Here is a 24,355-nt window from a genome sequence, read left to right on the forward strand (position 1 = left end):
CTTTTTCAAACCTCTGAGAGACATATACACACACACATGTGAAGTAAAAGTCTGGTGATGATTGACCGTGTTTTAATTGGGGTAAAGGTATCACTCAGTGAAAACTAAAAGCAAAGGTGAACCCAGCACCGTGTGTAGACTTTGTTTGTTTCTTCTGTGTTGTATTGATTTACTGAAGCTAAGAGAGAAGCATGTAAATGTTCTGCTCACATTAAATAAAACCTATGGACTTGTACTCTGATGTTATTGACTTTTCGTGATGACATTTATTTTACTTATGGTGGATGCATTTCACCGCGTCCGTCTGACCCTTTTCTCACAGCTTTTATCTGTTTGGGGTTTTTAATCTGTTTCTGAACTCTCCCCTTTGGACTGATAAGAAACAAGCAAACAGACGGTGGCCACATTTCACCACTGTCTGATCACAGCAACGTAACAGTGAGACATTGTAAAGAGAGTAAATAATAGCAGGTTTGGTTTTAAATGTTATATTTTAGAGAAACTGAGCTGAAGGTGAAACAGTTACAGTGGGAACTGGTGGAGTTTTGCACATGGACCAGTTTTGAAGGCTCATCAGGACCATGAAGCTGACCGGGACAATCCTGAACCTGGAGCTCACTCATCGCAGCGCAGACGCCGCACATTTAAACAACACAATGGTGACACCAATGCAAACAGTTACAACAGGTGAGATGACTTCAACTTCACCTCCATCACCCTCAACCACACATACAACATTCTAAAATTGTGGTAGTTATTATTTTTAGAAAGAGACGTTTACATCGTACTTACCCCCCAAGTCATTTAAAGTCCAAGAGTTTTTAAAGAGCTTTGATTTAAAGAGATTTGTTCTCATCCTTTCAGACATCTACACAACATGTTGATAATTGTATCCTCTGCAGGTTTTATAACTGGGGCTCAGCTGAACTAATGACTTTAAATGAAAAAGCTTTACCAACAGACGCTCTTCAAACCCAGATAACTGCCAGGCAAATGTATTTTAATCTCTTAATTCAATCTAAGTGATCTTTGACCACAGAAAGCATTTTCCCTGTTAAACTGTAATCCCTCGCTGCTTCATCTCCCTAAACTAAGTATGTAATTTACATACATTATTGCCCGCGGTCTGTACACTGCTCCAAGAACATGGATGTGATGGTCAGTGCTCTTCAAGAGTCCGTCCTGCAGCAATCAAACACCGGCAAGATGCAATTTACAGAAACATAGAAGGAGAATTTAAAGGTAGAATTAGCCAGAGAGCGGTGGAATGTGACTTGTCACTGACCTCAAACTGCTTTAATTAAATGGGGAGTTTTCTCTTCTTCTTGGGTAATAACCAGCAGTTCTTCCCCCTGCGGCCTACGGTCGCACAGAGCAGTGATATTTGCACCAATATAACCCTTCTTTCATTATCACCACTGCTCCTGCTAAACCTATATAAAAAGGTGCCAAGGTGATATTTAAGGGGCTGTGAGTTCATAATCTACAGAGCTGGATCTGTGAGGTTCTCACAGAGAAGGAAGATCCGTTACAGAGACGATAATGAGTGATCGTGTCCATCACGGTGTCTGCTCTCATCTGTCTCGGATGCTTTGGGGCTCGTTAGAAGAGGCACGGGTGTATTTATTTATTCATTAGAGACCAAATATGAGGGGTTTTAAGGGTCAAAGAGCACCACACGGCCCACGTCGATCACAAGTCATCAGTATTTTTTAAATATATACTGTAACACTTGTTATTGTCTGAGCACCATCATTGAAAAAGAAAAGCACAGATTTGGTCGTTTTAGGGATAAAAATTCAGTTTCTAGAACACACTGGTCAGTGTTGGTGGAGGTTGGCTCTCTTTGATTGATTTCTCTCTTGGTTTCAATGTCTGCTCTGTGCATTCACAGTGTCAGCACCCACCTTATCACCATCGCAGTCTGAAAGAGGAACATCTCAGTGTTCGATCTGCTCAGACAGAGCCACAGGTAAACACTACGGTGCCTCCAGCTGCGACGGCTGCAAGGGCTTCTTCAGGAGGAGTGTTCGAAACAACCACACGTACAACTGCAGGTGAGTTTCATCCTCATTCATTAATCAAGACTTTATTTCTGAACTTATTTTTCCACCATCATGTCAAATAAACTCTGAATAAATGAGCCATGATTTACCAACGTGTCTCGGTTCGTATTAACTTAGCTCGAGTTGTGCTGCTGCTGAAGAACAAATATAGAACCGGTTCTAAACCTGACAACATTCACATGTGACAAACACTCAATCATGTTCTCCTCAGGTTTAACAGGCAGTGTACTGTGGACAAAGACAAGAGGAACCAGTGTCGCTACTGCAGATTACAGAAGTGTATCCAGGCTGGAATGAGAAAAGAAGGTCAGGAGAAATATCTCTCCTTAAGCTTTGCTCTTTTATTTAACACGCCGTGTCTTTAACATTCTTAAAGCATGTTATCAGTCCACAAGAATGTGCATACAAGTTTCAGATTACCAGCCCAAACTTTAGAGTTCACTGTTCACCTCTTGCGTTTACAGTGTGTCTTCAGGGCAAAGGAGGAAATGTGGAATCATGGGAGGTTTCATTTATATCTTGAGAAACAGTGAGTGTGTCCGCACTATGTGAATCTTTAGCCCTATGTTCCACCGACCTGCACAGTTGAGCAGGGAGAACGAGATGTGACGAGAGGAGCCGTGAATAGTCCCCACACATGAATAATTAACAAGACCGCGGAGGGGCAAATATTTGCTTTGCATTTATTTTTCTGGAAAGATGCTGCTCACAAGCCCCTGAAGTGAAGGCCAAGGCCACACATTTAAAACTTCTCTTTGCTAATGTGCCTGGTTTGTGGAACAGAAGTCAGACGTGGTGCTGCGGTGAAAGAAAGAAAGAAAGAAAGAAAGAAAGAAAGAAAGAAAGAAAGAAAGAAAACAATAACCAGGAGACGCTCACTTTATACTTGACCTCTGAATCTGTTCCTCCCAGTTCAGACGTAACTGATGTTGCTCCTCAGATTCATTTCTGACATTGTCATGTCTCACCAGGCCAGAGAGACACACTCCGTCTCCTCCAGTTTGATTAATACACTCCTGATTATTTGATATAAGCTCTGACAGCTCTGATGATTGATCACTCCGACACTTGTCCGACTTTCTAAAGCCACATTGGACGCTTCCATGACCGCTCTTTTCCTAGGTACACGCTCACAGGAAGGTCATCAACATAATCCACACACATCAAGCATCAACTCATCCATGTCCATTTGTGACTGTCAGCAGCAAATGGAAAGAACTGTTGTCAACGTCAGACCAGACTCAAACCAGATCCAGATTTCATCACATCATACAAATGCCCTTTTGGTTCATTCATTCATTCATTGTCTTACGCTCTATCCTCCACACGAGGGTCACAGATGTTCATTTCCAGCTGATCTCACACCCTGGTCCATCACGGGGACAACACACACACACACACACACACAGAGAGGCCCTCGGTTGGACCGGGTCACAACCTTCTTGCTGTGAGGCTACAGGACTAGGCACTACTCCACCGTGTGGCCCTTTTCATTGATCAATTCCAAAATGAATTCACATAAAATAAATGACACCTGGAAACAAATAAACAGAAGGAGACTTCATTAGAGAGGGAATGTCCTTTTTCCTTTTCCTCTAATGTCATAAAGTAGACACTTGGCACACACACACCACACACACGAGCAGTGATGTTATAGAGGGACATCAGAGTGGATCATGATTTTGTTTGATGCTGTTTGTTTTCTGTGGTTCTCCAGCTGTTCAGAATGAGAGAGACTGCATCAGCGTTCACCGAGCCAAAGGCCAGACCGTGGGCTCTCTGTGCATCACTGTGCTGCTGCGGGCCGAGGCCAGCGTGCAGCAGGTAACGCGCCGCACGCTTCTCATGTTGATTCATCAGGTCAGAGACAAAGAGGAAACATGTGACATTTGAAATGAGCAGCCATTCAATTCTGCTTGTAGCTGCCAGCTGTATTCACAATGACACCATCGCCAAGGGACCGCGTCTAATCACGGCCAATTTAATTGCACTAACTTGATCTGGGATCGTGTGCTGATGTTCAGTCGCCTTCAAATGAATAAGAATAACGTGATTCAATTTTAGTAAAAAAGCAAAGAAAGATACTGATTCTCCATCAACCAGAACCTCCGGTACCTGCCTCGTCTTGCTGTCAGACTTACACAGCACATATAAACACATCAGCATCATCATCATCTTCCTCATCTCCACACTCACACACGTTCACTGAGGTTGATTTTCTGATGTCAGCCCTCAGTGCTGCTCTCACCCCAGAGTCACGACATCTACACCAAGAAGACGGCGTGCATCGCAGATGTGTTTCACTCCATGAAGCAGCAACTCCTCCTGCTGGTGGAGTGGGCAAAGCACATCCCAGAGTTCTGCAGCCTCCCTTTAGATGACAGGGTAAGAAGAGTTAAAATAACATTAAATAGTCAGTTTAACAGCATTTCTCATCACAACCAAACACTGGAGCAGTGTTAAATGTGATGTTTTTTAGGGATTCTTTTTCATTGAAAGCATTTAATTTAAAACTTTTCTAGAGCATATTTGATCTGAATTTGAAGTTAAATGTAAATGTTAGTGGAATTTTATCATTAAAATAATTGTATTTGGTCTTAAATGTAATCTTATGGTGTCAGTGTAACACACTTGGAAAGTGATTGGACGTGTGTGTGTTTGTAGGTTACTTTGCTACGAACCCACTCTGCAGAGCATCTTATTCTCGGGGCAGCGAGACGTTCTCTGCCTTACAACAATCTCATTCTCCTGGGTAAGACGGATGAAACAGCCTGTATTCTTCTTTATTCAGTTATGCCCTGAGGGAATTGTTTTATAGATATTGCATGAGTTGTGACGCATTTTAAATTTGTGTTTATTGAGCAGGAAATGACTTTGTGATCCCCCTGAGAGGTGCACAGGTCGAAGTGTCCAGAGTGGCCTTCAGAATTCAGGAGGAGCTGGTCAAGCCTCTCAGAGAGCTGGACGTCACAGACAAGGAGTTTGCTGTCCTCAAAACTATCGTCTTCTTTAACCCCGGTCAGTCGACTCTTCACTTTTCATTCTTTGAGTTCTTTAAGTTCAGGATGTGTGACGACCTCGACAGTAAGAGGTTTCCAAAATGTCAGCTCCACATAACTACCTCTGTGTTTCTCAGTACACTGCGCACAGGAAGTGTGTTCAGTGACGACTGAAAGCACAGAAAGACCCACCAAAGTTTCAGACTACTGCTCAAAAATCCTGCTCTTTCAGCAGTTTGACGGGATAAAAGGTTTCTTCTCCACCTGCTGCTGTATTCACACACACTCTCCCTCCGTCAGGTCTGATAGTATTGCTTGACAAATGCCAGTTTGAAGCACATGCACTTTAGTTTGCCTGTGAGAGGAGAAGCAGGAGAACCAGAGAACATATGAGGACCAATGAACTGTGAACAATCATTCTGTTGAAGATACTTCTGTATTATGACTCTGGTGTTTTGTGACCAGCTGATACAAGAGCAGATCAGACAGGATGCAGATGAAACTAAAACTGAACAAAGGTGTAGTTGTTGCCTTTTTGTTGCATGACGTCGCGTCTCTAACGTCCTCTCTGTGCCCTGGCTTTTGTCTCACAGACTGTTCGGGCTTGGGGAGTCCTCAGCTCATCCGAAATATACGCTTCCAAGCCCAACTGTTGCTAGAAGAAGCGACCTGTGAGCAGCGGGGAAGGTTTGGGGAGCTGCTGCTGATCCTGCCTGCTCTGCAGAGTGTGGCCTGGCAGATGGTGGAGACGCTTCATTTAGCACAGCTGCTGGGTGAAGCCAGGATGGACAGTCTTTTACTGGAGATGCTGCTGGGAGAGGAAGCCAAACATGCTCAACATGAAACAAGTACAGGCTGCGGGACACTGTGTTCCCACTGTTGACACTGACCGTGGTCTTTTTATGTCAGCAACAATGTTTCCTTCTTTCAGACAATGACCAGACGCAAGAGCAGCAACGAGCTTCAGCTGAAAACTGCACCTCTGTCGCGGCTGACGCTGCAACACGTGAGCAACACAACACAACAACACAACAATCACAAACACAACAAACACAAACACAACAACCACAAACACAACAATCACAAACACAACAAACACAAACACAACAATCACAAACACAACAATCACAACAACCACAAACACAACAAACACAAACACAACAACCACAAACACAACACAACAAACACAACACAAACACACAAACACAACAATCACATCAACCACAAACACAACAACAATCACAACAACGACAAACACAACAATCACAAACACAACAACCACAATCACAACAATCAAACACAACACAACAATCACATCAACCACAAACACAACAACGACAAAACACAACAATCACAAACACAACAACCACAAACACAACAATCACAAACACAACACAACAATCACATCAACCACAAACACAACAATCACAAACAACACAACAAATACAAACACACCAACCACAAGCACAACAATCACAAATACAACAACACAACAATTACAAACACAACAACCACAAACACAACAATCACAAACACAACACAACAATCACAACAATCACAAACACACCAACCACAAGCACAACAATCACAAATACAACAACACAACAATTACAAACACAACAACCACAAGCACAACAATCACAAATACAACATCACATCAACCACAAACACAACAATTACAAACACAACAATCACAAACATGATTGCTTTCATACAATTATATTTCAATCACACTTTAGTGTTGTTGATGTCACATAAATAGATTTTTCTAGTTCCTTTCAAACACTGCAGACCCGTAAAGTCTCAGACTGTAGGTCAATGTGGGCGTGGTCACCTCCCACATGGTTCCAGCTGTCTGTCTGAATTGTGGGTGTAAAAGTAGTGAATTAAATTCCTCCATAATAGCGCCTTTGTGTCTGTGCACTGTCAGACGTTCCATACCATTCTTCCTTATTTAAACGTCCTTGTTTATAGATAGTCACTGTTCCATTAAGAGTTAAATAAGCATTATGCTAATGTCTGTTCTTCTCCTGCAGCTCTTCCAAGTGGTTTTCCTGCTGCCCACACAGACCAGTGCTGACGTGCACAGACACAGTGATGACACCAGAGACACCTGTCCACACCAACACAACACAGACTGACTGACGTTCACACACACACAGACAGACAGACAGACTGACGTACACACAGACGAGCGCCATCGCTCGCTGCTGTGAACCAAATCTTTTCATTACTCTGAAGGCTGGGATTCAGCGCTGGGCCTTGGGCTGGGATGAGCCACAGAAAGCAAACTTATTGTATTGTGTTTCTTGGAAACTTTTTATCACATGATCACAGGGGAATTTATGTTCATTTAAAAGAACCAAACCAACACAAAGCTCTGCAGTTCCATGCTATCACTGCACCTTGTCTCCGTGTCTGAGTCAAGTTTAGATTTCTCTGTGTTTTGTACAGTGATAAGATTGAATCATGCTTTTATTCAGCTTCTATGTGAACATGACACGACTAGTAAATTACTATGAGCTCTGTAGCGCCCCCTCTCCTCCACCAGTCCACAAATACGTTCCCAATAGTTGGGAACTCCGGCTCCGTGCTTTAATCATCAACTAAAACACAACATACATAACATTTCTCCTCAAACTTCATACAGAAAGCACATTAATTGCTGGATAAATAACATTCTGGACATTGACAGACTGCAAAAGCATTCTTTAAACACCTCATTACACGCAAGACCCAACATTTGTCAGCAGAGGGCGCCAAATGCCCTCTTAGACGCACATTTGTTTCCCACTGTTTTCCTTTTTCTTCACGTGTTTTGTGGTCAAAGATGTGTCAGGTAAATCTGAACGTAGACATGTTATGATGACACGTGAAGTTTGTCGAATATCTTAACATTTAACATTTTGATTAAAGGGAATGTTGCATCTTTTTCTGAGGATGTTTAATAAAGTCAGAAACCGAGAGAGACTGTAATCACTCCAGATCATGAAATGACACAAGTGTGTTATGCATAATGAAACCATTACTTGTTCTCGCTGCTCTGTTTGTTTTCACACTTGAATGACTGACCTCATAGGAAAACAGAGAGAAATTCATCCTTCTTTCTTCCCTGAAGTCCCTGGCAACAATATCCACAAACGTGTGAATGGTTCAAACAGCATATTCATCATTAATACCTTTGTTTTGAAGCTTGATTTGTTCCTTTTTTCATTAGAACAATATGTATGACAGAGTGACGTCAGCATCAGGTCTGTGGTGTTGACACTTTTCTGGTGAAATGCGTTACATAAGATTATATAAGCCAATAAACCTCAGTGATTCTATTCTTCACAGACGGTGGAAGTGTTGTCAGAGTTTACATTTCCATGTGACAGTATACACAGTCTGTGCTGGGCTTGCACTCTTACACCAGCAGACAGGATACAGTGTGCTCATGTGGACCAGCCTGATCAGCTGAAGCAAGACGTGCTGTCATAACAACGGGACACTCTGGAGGGCAGCAGCCTGGAAAACACTGATTAGGATTCATGGTACAGCTACAGTACAGTAATGATCACACTTCCTGTGACATCACTTACAGAACGTACAGAAATCTTGAGCAGTAAACAGTGTTGTTAGGTTTTTGAATATTTTAAATATTGTGCATCTTTGTTTTAGTTCAGTCTAAACTGAAAGTGCACAATGCAAAATAAACACAGTGAACATCTATTAAATGTATAAATCTGCTTTTAAAACTGACCATTTCCCACAAATCCTCTGTTTTTTGGCTTTGGTCTGGGATTCAGGTCAAGAGATGTGCATGAGCTGCATTCACAGCAGAGAGAACTGAGATCGAACATCCCATAACTGTTTTATGTGTAGCTGGACGTGTGGAAACACAAGATGAGATGACGGTACGTGAATAAGTTGTTGCTACATTTATGCCCAACGTAACCTCTGCTAGAAATAAATAAGTGAGTATTAACGTCGTTGTACAGGGAGAGACTTCAGTGTGCCTCCATTACTGCTTATCCTTCATGGGTTGTATGAGTGTTGATACTGGACCAGAGGCATTCACACAAATCAATACTGACGCTCTCCAATTAATCTGAGCCCAATCACTAAGTGTTTGGGCTAAAATCCACAGCGGCACATCAAACCAAGTATCCTCTCGCTGTCAGGCAACTGCACTAACCACTTTAGTTTAGTCATTATTTTCATTCATTCACTCCTCTTCTACCACTTTATCCTCCACATGAGGGTTGCTGGTGCCAGTCCCAGTTAACATTTGTCAAATGTCTTCTAAAAGTGTTGGTGGTTAAAGAAAGGATAAATGAAATGATGGATTAACGATGTCAGAACGATGTCCGAGCTCTCTGACCGATCACTGACATTAATCAGGAACATGTTCAGGTTTCACTGTTCACTGTGACTCTGCTGTGACGTTGTGATCGATCCAGTGAACAATGATCAGTGTCAAGAGCTGAACACTTGCTCTCAGCTGACATTCAACGTGTTTTTCCCAAGTATGAAGCTAACACATTTCATTTGAAGGTCCAGGCCACAGACCTGCTTGATTCTCTCCACTGAACCGCACCACGTTATTATTTGATTAGTGTGAAAAGGCAGTGGGGAAAGACTGACTTCATTAAATTAGAGGTTGTTGAAATCAAATGAGTATCTGTACCAACTTTTGCAGAACACCATTAAAGCTAACGTCTGAACGTCAAAGATGAAGATGAGCACCACATGAAACAAGGGGAAGATAAACAGCACAGATTACTAGAAAACCATGTTTCTAAATACTGAGCACTGACAACAGAAGGAAGAAATATTGCATTCAGCTCACAATAACAATGGAAAACATTCCAGAGACAGCAGCTGACTTCAGATTGTTCCTCTTTCAAAGATTCAAAAGTGAGCGAGAGGAGGCTGTCGAATATAGTTTCCATGAAATGACCTTTTATTATTACATCATTTATTCAAAAAACACACATTTACTTTACAAACTTTACAAAAAGGGAAAGTTTCGGTCATGACTGACAGGAAAGCAGATTCATTTATTTCCTTTTATATTGTATTAGGGTTGTGTTTTTTATATTTTAGAAAATTCCTCAACAAATAAGACAAAAGTCTCGTATGTGTAAATATAAAATACATGTATGTAAATAATAAGAGACGTGATCTTTACTCAGTGACATCATGGACTTCAAGTTTCCCTCTTCATATTTTCCTCATTGTCTCTTGATACAAAGTCAACCTGCAGTTTGAGCTTGAAGTTGAAGTGTGTTTTTATTAAGGAGTGCACGGTCAGTGCTGCAGGACACAGACACTCTTATGTTTATCTGATGTTTTGGAATACAAACATTGTTCTTTTTAAAAGTGTTAGAATGGACTTTTTCCCATTCATTTCTGTGATGTAATGTTGATTATATAACTTCAGTCTGAGAGACGTCGGTTAGTTGTTGGTCAGAGCACTGAATTGTTGATTAGTGTGCATGTAAAGCACCTTCTAGTTTTTAAATATAGTCATATTATTGTCATTTATTTAAAGTCTATATTTGAATGAGATGTCACTGAAATGTAACATTAAATTCAGCATTAAATGTCGATAGCCTCTGACTGAGATGCCACACATTCAGGAATCATGGTTTACAGCATTAGCAGCATGTTAGATATATAAAGCTGTTTCAAAAGTTCCATTCAGTTCACTGTGGGGGTCAAGTTTTAAAATGATGATAGCTGACGTAATTAGCATTGCTAATGGCCATCTTATAATAAACACTCATGCCTAAGTAAGACAGTTTCCCCAGTGAGGTCAGGGAAACACTTTTACTGTCCGCTCAGGCAGCAGAGACCAACAACAGTCTTTACTGTGCTGTGAATTTATGATTGGAAACCTTAAATATGGAGCGGTGACACGTTCAGCCGTGTTCAAATGAGCTAAATGATTCAATGAGGCAAAAAGAAGGTGGATTTTTGAAGTACAACTAATTACTGTGGCCAGAAAACTGAGACCTGGTGTCAGTTCCTGACAAACCATCCGCCTGAAAAGAAAATGCAGTCCATCTTTGACCCGTCACTCTGGGAAGTAAATGCAAACAAAGGGCATGTGCTTCACCCTGGATGAAGTCCATGTTGTTTGCAGACTTGTCGGCTGAATCGGGACAGGAATAAAAAAGAATGTCAGCTTTGAGTGCTCTCAGAAACCTAAGTGCTCTGTGGTGCCCAATAAATTTAGTACCACTACAGTAATGGAGACAGACAAAAGTGGGATGCCGGTACAAATTCAGCCTTTAAACGCCACTCCACTCTTACGCAAGACAGCTATAAAGTACAACTATAAAGTGATTTGGTCTAAAGCTACAAAAAGCTCCGATCCAACTCAAAGCTATCTTCAATATTCTGTGCCAGAGCAAAGTTTGAAGCAGCTTTTAATGAGATGTCTCAGTCTCTGCTTTGAGTCCATGAGGTTTTACAAGACTCACATAACTCCAACAAACCAACGAGGACATGGAAGAACTTCAGAGGAGCCATCTGCTCTTCCAACATGACCAGAGAGCAGATAAGGACAATATTATAGATTGTAAATATTGATAATATGATGTTGGAGCACACTGAGCATCCACCAGGTGTGATAGAACCTGAGCCACGAGACATGTCCACCATGAAGAGCTGGACAACCAGGGCCAAAACCAAACATGTAACGCACACATCTGCAGAAGAGAAGAAAAAAACAGAGAGAGAGAGAGAGAGAGACCAGGAGGAGGCTGAGTGTCCTGGAGGAATGAAGATCCAAATCTGGAACATCTGGAACAAGACATCAGCACTCAAGTCCTGGAGAAGGAGTGAGATCTCAGAAAAACAAAAACACAGACAGCCACAGAGTGATGGAGCGAGGACATGGAGACAAACAGAGACAGAATGGAAGACAGTCCTCGTCCAAGTTACTTTGTGTTCTCAGCAGAACATGATTGTACTGAACACACAGTGACCCTGACACTAACAGCTTTCATCAATATGCCACTAACAAAAAGTTAAAGCTTTAAGGTTATTTTTAAATTTGGGCAAAAAGTGGAACTCGAGGATTTTTCTTTTATAGAACTGCACCAGTGTTCAAGTGCTTGTTTCTAAGTTTCGCTCAAATATTTATGTCTGGCGACGTTACTGAAGACGGAACAGTAAACATAAACATGTAAGAACAAGAGGGAGAATCATCAATCCATCATCAGTGGACACCAGTTTCAGAGATGACCATCAAATTGCTCAACTTTCTTTCCCACATCAGCAATAAAATAGTGTCATAAAGTGAATATTTCCTCACAGTAAACTCCAAACTCCAAACTCATTTGCCACTTCTTCCTCCGCTGTCTCCTCTCATGTTATGTAGGCCGCAGACTCTTAAAGAAACAACGTGAAAGCAATTTAAAGGACACAGTCAAATGCTCTGGTGTCAGTACAGCGGTATACAGCAGTTCAACACAACACAACACAACACAACACAACCTGGGTGGAAGAAACGTGGCATGAGACAGGGCAGAATGGCAAAAAATAACTGGGATATCACATATTGAGGTATTAAGGGTCAGTAGTCAGGACTTCCCCCTCATAATTATTTCCATATACGTTGCCATTTGAGTGCATTCTAAATGATATACCATTACAAACCACAATAAACAACCACATGTGTAAATAATTACAATCAAGGCCGGAGGAAATCATTCATTCTGACCTCAGTGTGATCGTAAACGTGGGGAAACCCGATCAAACTGATGAAATTACACAGTGATTCCAGGCCAATTCATGACTCACCACTAGAGTGCCTGATTTCTGTGTGTTTAGAGGTTATGTAACACTAATATCCCCACATCGGGCTCAGAGGTTGCAGAAGTCAGTGCTCACCAGACGAGCCTTTGAGCTCTAAACTAATACGTGTTCAGCAGAGCTCAGCACAAACGTGCCACTGCTGTGTTGACCTGCATGGTTTGTTTGGCCAGGACGATTCTGGGCAGCTGTGTTTGTGAGGACAAGGCAGACATGTTGAGTCTGTGCCCTGTATACCCTACAACATGCCAACAATGCTTCGTTTTAGCCAGACGTGTTGCTTTATGAGTGAACATCCCTAAAAGGGCATTGTTCACACACACACACACACACACACACAACACAACAGACGCAGCGATGACGCCGCCGAGGTTGTCGACGAGGGACAACGTGAGAAGCTCGGAGAGACAGAGACGCTTCAGTCAGACCACAACTCAAAGTGGGGTTTTCCACTGCAGAGGTGACACAGGACGCAGCCTCCAGTTTGTTCCCTCTCTGCTTTACTGGTGAGCGGTCAGCTTTCAGTCTCTGCAAATGCTAGAATTCATTAAATTCACAGTTGTTTACAAATGCTAATAAACACTGCAGACGCAGCACATTAAAGAAAGTCCAGAGAAACGTCTCTCCTCCTCCTGCAGGGTCGAGCCAAGCTGTAAAGTCCTGTCATGTCATGAAATAGGGAATTACGCAACAAGTGTGTGTGTGTGTGTGTGTAGAGAGACAAAGTCAAAGGCAGTCTTAAAAGTCTTTAAAGTCGGCTCCTGATGTCGTCACCAAACTACGAAAAAGCTCCAGAGAGAAGTTTCCCACAGACTCAAAAATCTGAGCACACAATAACACAGATCTAAGTCAGGTACTATTACATGATTTCAGGGTTTTATTCAAAGTAATACTGACCTTTGTCAGGGGAGTTATTCATGAAAATGTCAAAAACCCCACCATCCTTTAAGGTTAACAATGATTATCTTTTAAATCTAGAATGTGGATCTGTGTCTTGATTATGAAAATCAAATCATTTCTTATTGGGGGGACATAACATGATGCTGCTCACATGCAGACAAACATGGCCAGAGGTCATCAGGTTAACTCCACGTTGCATAAAAGTCTTTCACAAGTTCCTCCTAAATCATCATGTCACATGAATTTATATCATGGCTTAAGAAGGCATCCAGTCTGCTCACTGGAAGAGGATTTTCCCAAATGTCAGATGTGACAGAACAAGTATTAAAATGTTCTGGTCCAGACTGATCAGGAAAACAGCTGCTGATCAGTGAGTGTGTTGGTGTTCAGTCTGACGCTGAGGATGAACGGTCTTCAGAAAAATAAACAACACGATAAAACTGTCCTCAAGATTCTTGCTACTCAGTTCAGGAAATCTTAAGCCTCGTTTCCACCGAGCATTCGAGTTCACTTTGGTCCGGCCCACTTTTCCTGTCAGCACTAAACATGCAGACAAAGTGCAGCGCAGAGAATCTAAACTTTATTTACCATGAATTACAGCAAAGTGGATTCAAGGCAGTTTCTTTGTTTAGCCCACGGTAGAAATCTGAAGCGTTTCCTCCTCCAAACGGACTGTACCAAGTAGTAGAACTGTATTGTGAAGCACTTGAAAACAACCACAGTGGAACCAAAAGTGCACACTAATAAGTAAAAGACAGAATAAATACAAACGCTAAAAGCTCACACAAGGCAAAGACATACAAATAAAAACCAAGAGACATAAAACATGGGTAACAATAACAGATATACAATAAAAACTAATAAAATACATTTTAAAATGGATTTAAAATCTATGGGCAAACTAACTGTGTATATTTGTAAATGTATAAATGTGTTTAGCACATTTATATAGTCATTATAATACATGACTGACCACGCCCTCCCCGCTCCTTTACCTCTGCTGTAGACACTGGATAAAAGGCTCATTTTTTACAGTTCTATTACCCACAATTCACAGCTGAGCAGAGTGTGTGTGAGGGGAACTGACTGTGAGGCAGCGTGTGCTGACGCTGACCCATCTGCAAACTAAAAAAGCAGGTGGGACACAGGAAGTAGCGTCGACCCACCTTCCGTCACCGCTCACCACTGGCAACATCAGATGGTTGTGTGTGATTGTTGGACACTTCACATGGAAAACAGAGGGAAAACAGAGGGAAAACGGAGGGAAAACAGAGGGAAAGCTCGGCTTAATGAGCTGCAGCACACTTCACCATAACCGGTGTGAACATGGAGCTCCACCTGGTCAGAACCTGGGAACACATGTCTCCACAGAGGGACAGAGGGCGTCTTTTCTACTCCAGAATATTACAAAGGGGTGTCGTGTTCCACATGTAAGACACAGCTGTGCAAATATGGCTTTAACAACTCGGTGCAGATGATGTTGCAGATGAGGGAAATGCTGTCTGCGAATCATCCGTCTTTTTCAAGCACAACCTGACTTGACATCTTGTCTCCAACGTGGAACAAAACTTTCCACGTAGCCGAATCTTAAATGTCAATCAGATGTTTTTCCATGTGAGCTTTGAAGCGCGGGAGCATCCAGGAGCTTATGCTGTCAGAGTGAGTCATCTTCAAACACGTGCTGTGTGTTCATATGGTTTCTTTAGGACTACTGTATTTGGATTGGATGCATTATTCTCTTATTTGTGTCAATCTTTTTACCTGAAAGGGTTTGTTTGTCATGTAGCAGCAGTAAAAGCACAAGAACACGAGCACGTCACATCAGTAAAAACACATAAACACAGATCGTTAACTGACCACAGTGACCACAGTGATCACAGTGACCACAGTGATCACCGTGAACTGTTTACCGCCGTCAGTGCTGAGTTACATAACCACTGCAGACACTCGTTAAGTGGGGACGATGATTGATGGAGCTGTGATCGAGGACATCCAGGACAACAAAGAAAGTGTTGGAGCTGCCACAGAGTTTTCCCAGAAAAGACACGTTGAGCAATGTTCAGGAAGAATGTGACAAATACTGATAAACAGATTAGAAGATGAAAACAAAATAATGGGTTATTTGTGTGGATCGCACTATATTTATTGAGCTTTCTACCAAAAAATCATTTTGTTTTGTTTGGAAACAAAGATTTGTGGAAACGACGATGCTCGATGTCTCTGGTTTGAAAATGCAAGATCTTACTTGTGGCCTGAAATGAGACTGTGGTTGCAGTGTTCACTGATGTGATTCTTCATAAACGTGTTATTTGAGTATTTGTTTAGTTTGTTTAGATTTAATTCATTGCATTGAATACATTCAAATGAATGCAGAGATAAATGTAGTTGATTATTATTCAATTATATATCATTGATATGTAGAATTAAATAAATTTTTATGAGTACAATTAGTACACATTAGGGATTATTTATCTTTTTCAAATCAACTCAATATTTTTGTTTAGGTTTTAATTAATTCTGTCCTGTTTTCTATTCGGATATTAAATGTGTAACTATTAAAGGTCTTATTTAATTCAAATGTACTCAGTACCTAACATTGTGAAATTGACTTAATAATATTGCTTGTAATCTGTTGTAATCCTCATTTTTATTGAGTAGATATGGTGTAGTCTTTTTCTAACTCTAATAAACAAACAACAACCGCAGAGGAGAGAATAAACTTCCTCTAGGACCAGGTCAGACATTTCCACGTGTGAGTACATCACACTAAACCAAGGTCTGTTTCAATAGTATTCCACACATGCGTACTCCAGCTCCTATTTCATTTCAGCTCCAGGAGTTCACACTGATTTGTGCGTCAACCAAGTGTCCATGGTTACTGTCCTCTTCTTTGTCTCTTGACCAAAAAGAAGACGTGTTCTTGTACAGGGACCATGGAGAGTGAGAGTGAGCGCACACAGTCTGTCTGCACTAACCCTGGAGGTGTGCTTATGTTCAGATGAGACGACAAAATCATGTCGCTAATAACATGCACCTGGATTCTTGTGTCTCTGACAGAACTTCACTTATGGGACACAGACAAAGGTGCTGTGCACTGCTGAGAAGGTTGATGTGCGTCAGCAGGTCTTTCACGAGGACGCTTCACACTCATGTCAGCAGTCTGATCTCCTGTTACTGTTCACGACTCCTTCCAAAGAGACAATACCACAAGTCAGTGAGTGGGTTAGTGCAGACGTCAAACTCCAACCGCCACTCCCAAAACATCATTTATGGTTCACAGAGACAGAAATATAACTGCACTTGTAAATGCATCATAATGAGTGACTACAAAGCTAAGAATGGAGAGAAGAAACACTTCTCGTCTGTGCTTCATACCAGGATGACACGGACTGTCCAGACCAGAACCAGTGTCACTCAAATCAAGTCCAGATTCACTTGAGAGTGAAGGCTGCATCATAATGACAGACAAAAGCAAACACCACACACATGTAAATGACAGCTGTAAATGACTCGACAACAGCACACATGTTCACAACCTCTGGAGTCACAATTTATGTACAAACAGATCAAATGTGGGAATCGTTAGAGAAATAGTTCATAAAAGTATTTGAAGGGTCTTTGCAGCTCCCAGCAGTCACGGGGGAAAAGGTCATCGACAAGTGTAGAAAACCACTTGGGTCTGGGAACCAAACCTTTTCCCAGAGCTCGCACCGAACCACAGCACAAAAGGCAGAGAGCAAGAGATTTTCAGTGTAGTAGAGTCTAGTAAAACAAACCCATGACCCAGAGCTGGGACCAAACCGGGACGCCCCGGCTGACATTTGTCTTGGCATGAACAGCGAGTGCTGACGTTAAGTGCAGATAGACCACTGGGAACAAAGTGGCCTCAGGGTATTCGTCGAGATTCTGACTCCGTTTGGCTCCATGAGAAGAACATTCACTGCCGAACACGTAATCATCACAGGCTTTGATTTTCTGTGGTGAACGTGTTAATGATGATACTTATTCTGTCAGTAAATATTGTGATTTATATAATGATATACTGCTATTGTGCTTTTGTTGTTCACTTAACCCCTTAATTACATGAACTCTTCGGCTGCTGCTTCTTTGTTGTTAAAACATACAGTAAATACAGACGTTATAAGAATGTGAATTATATCTTCTTTCAGCACACTCTATATAACTACTCGAAATGTTTAAAATCAGATTGAATTTGAGAAATGTGGAAATAAGTCACAGTTCAAAATTCACTTGGATCATTTTTATGAACAAAAAGAAAAGAAAAACAATCTATTTTGTGACTTCGGCACAATTATTGCCACTTTATATAACGACTAAAAATGTGATATAAAATGAATCATAACCTTGACTCAACAACACATAAGACATGAATATGTGACCTATAAACACACACACACACACGCCCAGGATGTCCATATAAGGAGTTGTGTATTATGCCGCGGCACAGATTATAGTATATTATTGTCTTATTTACAGTGATCACTTCTATGAGACAAAGAGAAACTACAAATAAAAACCAGATGCAGGAGCAGAATAAAGCCGACACACAAAGAGTCGAAGGTAAAAACTGCCTTTCATCTACAGGAAGAATGAAGTGATGTTAAATTTAGACTCATCCTGATCCATTAGCACTTTCACTACAACGTGATAATATCAGTCAAACCTTTTTATTACAGAAAGTATTGTTCTTTTTACGTTACATTAACAAACTGTCGCTCAAAATATCACACAAAAGGAAATGCTGACTTCAATCATTTTCTGTTCAATATAAAATAAGTGGTTTATTTACTTGTTTTTATTTATAAATTATAATGATTTTATAACTTTAAACTTAATTAAGCTCGTGAGAGGTTAATTAAGTTTAAAGACTTTAAAGTATAACAAAGACTGTCTGGAAGTGGCAGGTGTTGAATGATAAAAGCTGGAGTAAAGTCTTACCAGAACTGAGGCTTTGCTGCTGCAGTCAGCTGATAATGAATCTCAGGTGCACAGGTGAGGTGGTTCAAACTAAGAGTGTGAGAGTCACCGTTGGATGATTTCCTTCATGACCACAGATCCACACTGTCCATTATTTTTGTCCCCCTGCAAAAACACAACGGAGTGATGGAGGTTTAAGTGGATCATTCAGTCCTTATGTGGAGTGGAAACTTCTGAGTTTATCATCACATTTTAAATAATAACATGGACCTCCGCGTGCCCTCTGCACAACATTAGATCTCAACACTGTCTGTTTTGGTAAAGCAACCTGGGTCAAAATTCAAAATTTCGCCTGCTTCAGCAAGTGTGATGAATGCATTCCATCTGTGCGCTGCACTGCGCACTGACCTGTCATTAATGGCCAAGGAATTAAATTGAGATTAGGAGTTACAGGTAGGTAATCTGCTTTTCTCAGAACTGGGAAAGGTCAAATGGTTTCCATACCTGCTGGAGCCAGATCTACTGTAGCTCCTCATTTTTATCTTTGTCATCTACTCTTGAAAATAGTCCGAGAGACAAAAGATGTTAGTGGGAGATTTACGACGTCTAGTCTGCGATGTGTGACTCTCAGAGTGGGAGGTTACATAACGTGAAGGAAAACAGTATAACTCATTATGTTTAGTGACAAGATACTGTAGCAACACCTGGAAACAATGACACACGGTTACTTTACACACTCGTGTCTTCATTCTAAACCATCATTTTACAGTCACAGCTCGTCAAACTCTCTCTGTGTGTGTGTGTGTGTGTGTGTGTGTGTGTCAGCTGGAATTAGGAAGAAAAAAAGACACATGGTAGGAAAAATATCATCTTCCTCTAAATGAAATTAAAATCGAATAAATAAAGCACTTACTTTCCTCTCTCTGTGCAGGTTTTTCTTGCATTAGTTCCTGACATCAGCACTGTCATCTGTCTTATAGGACTTATTTCTGATTTATGTTCAGGATATCAGGGACTTTTTCTATGTTTCCAACATTTATTTAGCACCAAAACGCCACCACTGCTAAATTATTGAGCATCACAGTGTGGATGTTAAAATGGACACAGTCTGCTGATGTGAAAAGTGAAGTGTGAAAATAAGAATACTTTCTAATGTGGGTAAACGTTTTCATGAGAAATTAATGATCTCAACCACGAGTTGCAGTCGTTCTTCAATAACACACGACGTCAACGTTGTAAATGATGATCACATTTAGAGGAAAATAGATGCTAAAGTTCTGCATATATGAGCTGCTATTGTCCAACACAACTGGTGACATCTGTGAATTTCTCATTTCAAAACCATACGTGGCAAAAATCCTTTGAAAAACCTCAAGGCTTCACAATTGGGCCACACAGTTGGTGCAGCGCCCGCCTCAACCCTCATGTGGAGCATAAAGAGTAGAAGATGAATGAGTGAGAAGCTTCACGATGGGTTTTGTGCAGTTATATCAGCAGTTTGTGGCAAAGCTGCCAAGAAATTCACATATTCATTGGTATCAATGTGCCTCATGATTATCACTTTTAAGTGAGGACAAAAAGCTGCAAAGAAAAAGAAAATAATAATGAAATGATTATTATTTGGCCATTAAATTTGAGAGGATTTTGTCTTAAAGACTAGTGTCCACACCGTCGTGGCATCAGCGTGACCTCTGACACAACAACAGCACTGCTGAAAAAGAATTCTAGCAGAAACTAAACGGTTTCACATTCAAATCATGCAGCGCTGCCGCTGCTGCTGCTGCCACTGCTGCTGCCACTGCTGCTGCTGCTGCTGCTGCCACTGCTGCTGCTGCACCCTGCTGCTGCTGCTGCTGCCACTGCTGCACCCTGCCTCGCTTCTATACTCAGTGTAAATGTTTATGCATTACTGTTGTGATCACGGCTGTCAGGACGTTAGACTGATTGGATAAACTTGGAGCCCATAGAAGGCCGGGACCACGTCCTTCTAAGAACTCTCGCTGTGAGAAAACCAAGTGGAGTGAAAGTCGTGAACCCGTAGTTTATTCCACGGGTTCTCGACGTTACAACTTCACTCAGGAGGGATGTGGGTGTGGTCGGACGTTGACGGGGTTAATGTTTTTATTGTTGTTTGTTAAAACAAACATTTTGTGTCACAAATATTGTTATTGCAATATCATGATGGAATATTGTTAAATAAAATTCAGATTTTTGAACTGAAACACAGTTCACTCGGTGGCGACATCATCCCCGGTCACAACGACCGACCTCTGAAAGAGGGTCAGACTCTTCTGCTGCTCTGGGTTCTTCTGAACAATCACTGGTCGAGGACGCACAGAAGAAGCAGCCAACCATTAACATGTGATTATGTGTGATGCTGAGCAACAGACGGCGCCGTGAGTGTGCTCTTTGTTTTAACGTCTGCCACAAGGTTCCCTACATTTAGCCCATTCTCCTTATGCAACAATGCTTCACTGTTTCATGAACTCATCATTTGCTTAATACCGGACTAATGGGAAGAAGATGGAAGAGGAGTGAGGGAAATGAATCATTCAGTTGTTGTGAAAAGCAAGAGAGGGAAAAACGGGGGTTTCCCTTCGTCTTCTTCTTCTTCTTCTTCTTCTTCTGCTGACAGAGAGACTGAGTGATCGTGTTCTTAAATAAATACATTTGGATCGCATGCATTTTTATGCATTTAATGTCGTCAGTACTTCAAATACTGTAATATTACACAAGTTTACGTCCAAGTATGTGAAATATGCAATTATGAACAGATATGCTATCAGTAGAGGTTGTTTAACTGTGCATTGGCTCTGCATTGTTAGTCTATTGTTGAGTCTACTTATGAAAATCTCAGATATCAGAGGGAACTGTGGTCATTTGTGGTCATTTGTGGTCATTTGTGGGATTTTTAAACTGTTGTTTTCCTGACTTTCATCATCGTGCCACTGCAAAGTTCACACTTGTGGTTTGTTGTGAAATCTTGTTGTGAAACATTTGATTTGCCCTTTATTCCGACATCTATGAATAAAGGTGTCAACTTTCTATCACTGGTGATAAGACTTTTGTCCAGGACTGTTAGTTATAGTTGTGCTTTTTGGTTAGCAACACACGACAGTCACCAACACTAACCTGACCTGATGTTTTCTTCTTATCACTGGATATCTTATCTTTTCTCTCTATTCATAGTCCTATTCCTTTATTCGTTTATTCCTTTTAGCGTGAGCTGCAGTTTATTTTGGTTTTAATTAGAAAACGGCAGTTTGCAAACACACAGGACAAACTTCTGTCATTGTGAGTGTGTTAATGTAATTACGTCTCTTAAAGTTTAAAACTCTTAAAGTTTAAAACTCTTAAAGTTTAAAACTCTTAAAGTTTAAAACACTTAAAGTTTAAAACTCTTAAAGTTTAAAAAAGTTTAAAACTCTTAAAAAGTTTAAAACTCTTTAAAGTTTAAAAGTCTTAAAAGTTTAAAACTTTTAAAGTTTAAAACTCTTAAAGTTTAAAAGCTAAAAGTTTAAAACTGTTAAAGTTTAAAAGTCTTAAAGTTTAAAACGCTTAAAGTTTAAAACTCTTAAAGTCTAAATCTCTTAAAGTTTAAAATGCTTAAAGTTTAAAACTCTTAAAGTTTAAAACTCTTAAAGTTTAAAACTCTTAAAGTTTAAAACTCTTAAAGTTTAAAACTCTTAAAGTTTAAAACGCTTAAAGTTTAAAACTCTTAAAGTTTAAAAGTCTTAAAGTTTAAAACTCTTAAAGTTTAAAACTCTTAAAGTTTAAAACGCTAAAAGTTTAAAACTGTTTAAAACTCTTAAAGTTTAAAACTAAATCTAAATCTCTTAAAGTTTAAAATGCTTAAAGTTTAAAACTCTTAAAGTTTAAAAGTCTTAAAGTTTAAAACTCTTAAAGTTTTGACCTTCAAACCAATAGTGAACAAAGTCCAACATCAATGATCTGATTATGAAAACCTGCAGTAAACAACATCTGTCTAAATATGAGCGAGGGAGAGAAGTTTCTATTGGAAGTGAGTTTGAATTTTAAAGTCACAGTTGATCCAGAGCAGCAGTCACCTCACAGAAACACTTAAGATCATCATCCATATAAATATTTCATCCGTGAATAGAGTCAGAAAAAGCCAGCATCTTTAAAACAACATGGATTCTGGTCTATACCACAGAAGGATCTGCCTGCTGAGAGAAGCACATGTGCAGATGTTTGATCTCCCCAGAACACACATGCGTCACAATGGAGAACGAAAAAAACCGTCAGATCACTCTGGTCTTAACTTTTTAGTCCAATACGCGGCGCCTGTGGATCAATCCTCGTCATCTCTGTGACAAACAGCCTTTGTTCTCTGTCGTCTTCTGAGGGAAGTCAGTCAGTGATTCATGAAGACAGAAACAAACATGAAGAACAATGGAAACAATTACAAGTGCAGGTAATCCACCACACGCCTGGTATTCACTGTGATCATCATAATGTGAGAGAAGGCGGTGAAAATCTGTCCTGACAGAGGACGACGGCTCAAAGTATACGTCAGTTGTTGCATTCCAAACGCTGCCGTAGAGCGACGACTTTGGTCAAGGCCAAAAACTTGTGATGGACAAGCAGGTTTGACACAACCTGTCACAACAATTCCAACAAACATTCGTCTCTTTTGGAGGACGGTCTCTAAAATGTACAAATCCCACTGCCAGACACAAACTGGCTTCAGACCACAAGCTGCTCTGTGAGGCCTCTCACTTCACTGACCAAGATTCTGCCTGGAGGTCTTTTCTGGAGGATATGACCTCTGTTTCAAGAAGCTCGCATGCTGCCGTCCAAACCCCCCATTAATAAAATTCCCAATATTAAATTGTGGTAATAATCCAGTTCACAGAGCCACACACACGGCTCTCACTTTACAACCACACACAACTGCACACGAGCACAGAGCAGGCCTCAGAGAGGGTTCACGCTGGAACGACGTCTCCATGACTTCATTCACTTTTTCACAAATCCACTTCAGCACATTCAGTTCAGTCCAAGACAGAAACCAGGACCTCGCTGCGTCATCAGAGTCACAGCTCTGTGATGAAACTACTGTTATACTTAACTGTCATGCATAGTGATTTATTTACAGTGTACTTCTCGTCACGTGATTATGATTGTGATGATTAAAGCTGTAAAATATTTTTGCACTATGCACATTTTGTGGTTTATTTTGTCACATTCTGCTGTTTTTATATTTATTTTAACATCATATTCCCCTTCTCTTGCTGCGTTTATCAGCAACACTAGGTATTTACAACATGTCCAGTGACAAAAGTCCATCAAACAAATGCCTGGTAACGTGTTAGTTAATAAATCTTTGTCTTTAACACTGAAGATCAGACAAATGTCACAACATTAATTAACATCAACCACTTTACATCTTACAACTGGTTCCATCAGTATTTTTAAGTTAACTCTATGATATTCCGTCTTTGTGTCCTTCAGGATGAATTGTGATCATTATTTGACAGCTTTACAAACCAAACCTCAGAATGTGTCAGTCTGAACAAACACTGGACTGAAAATCACGACTCCACCACTACGGTCTCAGTTTAAAGAGAAAAACACTTTCTAAACAAAACTGGTTTCCAAAGAAGCACGAGATACAAAAAGACA

At 40.7% G+C, this 24,355-nt stretch overlaps 2 protein-coding genes across 3 annotated transcripts in view; one reads left to right on the forward strand and one right to left on the reverse strand.

Annotated features, from left to right (window-relative positions):
* The window catches only part of swap70a (switching B cell complex subunit SWAP70a), a 924,354-nt gene that overhangs the window by 125,333 nt on the left and 774,666 nt on the right, over window positions 1–24,355 (reverse strand). The gene's annotated exons all lie outside the window — the stretch shown is intronic.
* hnf4b (hepatic nuclear factor 4, beta) lies at window positions 423–8,795 on the forward strand. Of its 2 annotated transcripts, none has more exons than XM_044029790.1 (10): window positions 423–687; window positions 1,895–2,057; window positions 2,278–2,372; window positions 3,784–3,890; window positions 4,296–4,451; window positions 4,731–4,818; window positions 4,929–5,084; window positions 5,659–5,913; window positions 5,997–6,071; window positions 7,102–8,795. In XM_044029790.1, exons 1-10 carry the CDS (start codon window positions 582–584, stop codon window positions 7,143–7,145), a joined length of 1,245 nt encoding a protein of 414 aa, XP_043885725.1. In that variant the 5' UTR covers window positions 423–581; the 3' UTR covers window positions 7,146–8,795. The 2 variants fall into 2 exon arrangements, with proteins under 2 accessions (XP_043885725.1, XP_043885726.1); XM_044029791.1 differs by having other exon boundaries at window positions 4,932–5,084.

The sequence above is a fragment of the Solea senegalensis genome, linkage group LG7 (assembly GCF_019176455.1).
Source record: "Solea senegalensis isolate Sse05_10M linkage group LG7, IFAPA_SoseM_1, whole genome shotgun sequence".
NCBI lineage: Eukaryota > Metazoa > Chordata > Actinopteri > Pleuronectiformes > Soleidae > Solea > Solea senegalensis.

What these genes read in the sequence shown, in the direction of transcription:
- hnf4b (XM_044029790.1), top strand. Translation starts at nt 582, where the DNA reads ATGAAGCTGACCGGGACAATCCTGAACCTGGAGCTCACTCATCGCAGC. An exon ending in CCGAGGCCAGCGTGCAGCAG is followed by an intron (nt 3,891 to 4,295) that starts GTAACGCGCCGC and finishes TTCTGATGTCAG; the next exon opens with CCCTCAGTGCTGCTCTCACC. An exon ending in TATCGTCTTCTTTAACCCCG is followed by an intron (nt 5,085 to 5,658) that starts GTCAGTCGACTC and finishes TTTGTCTCACAG; the next exon opens with ACTGTTCGGGCTTGGGGAGT.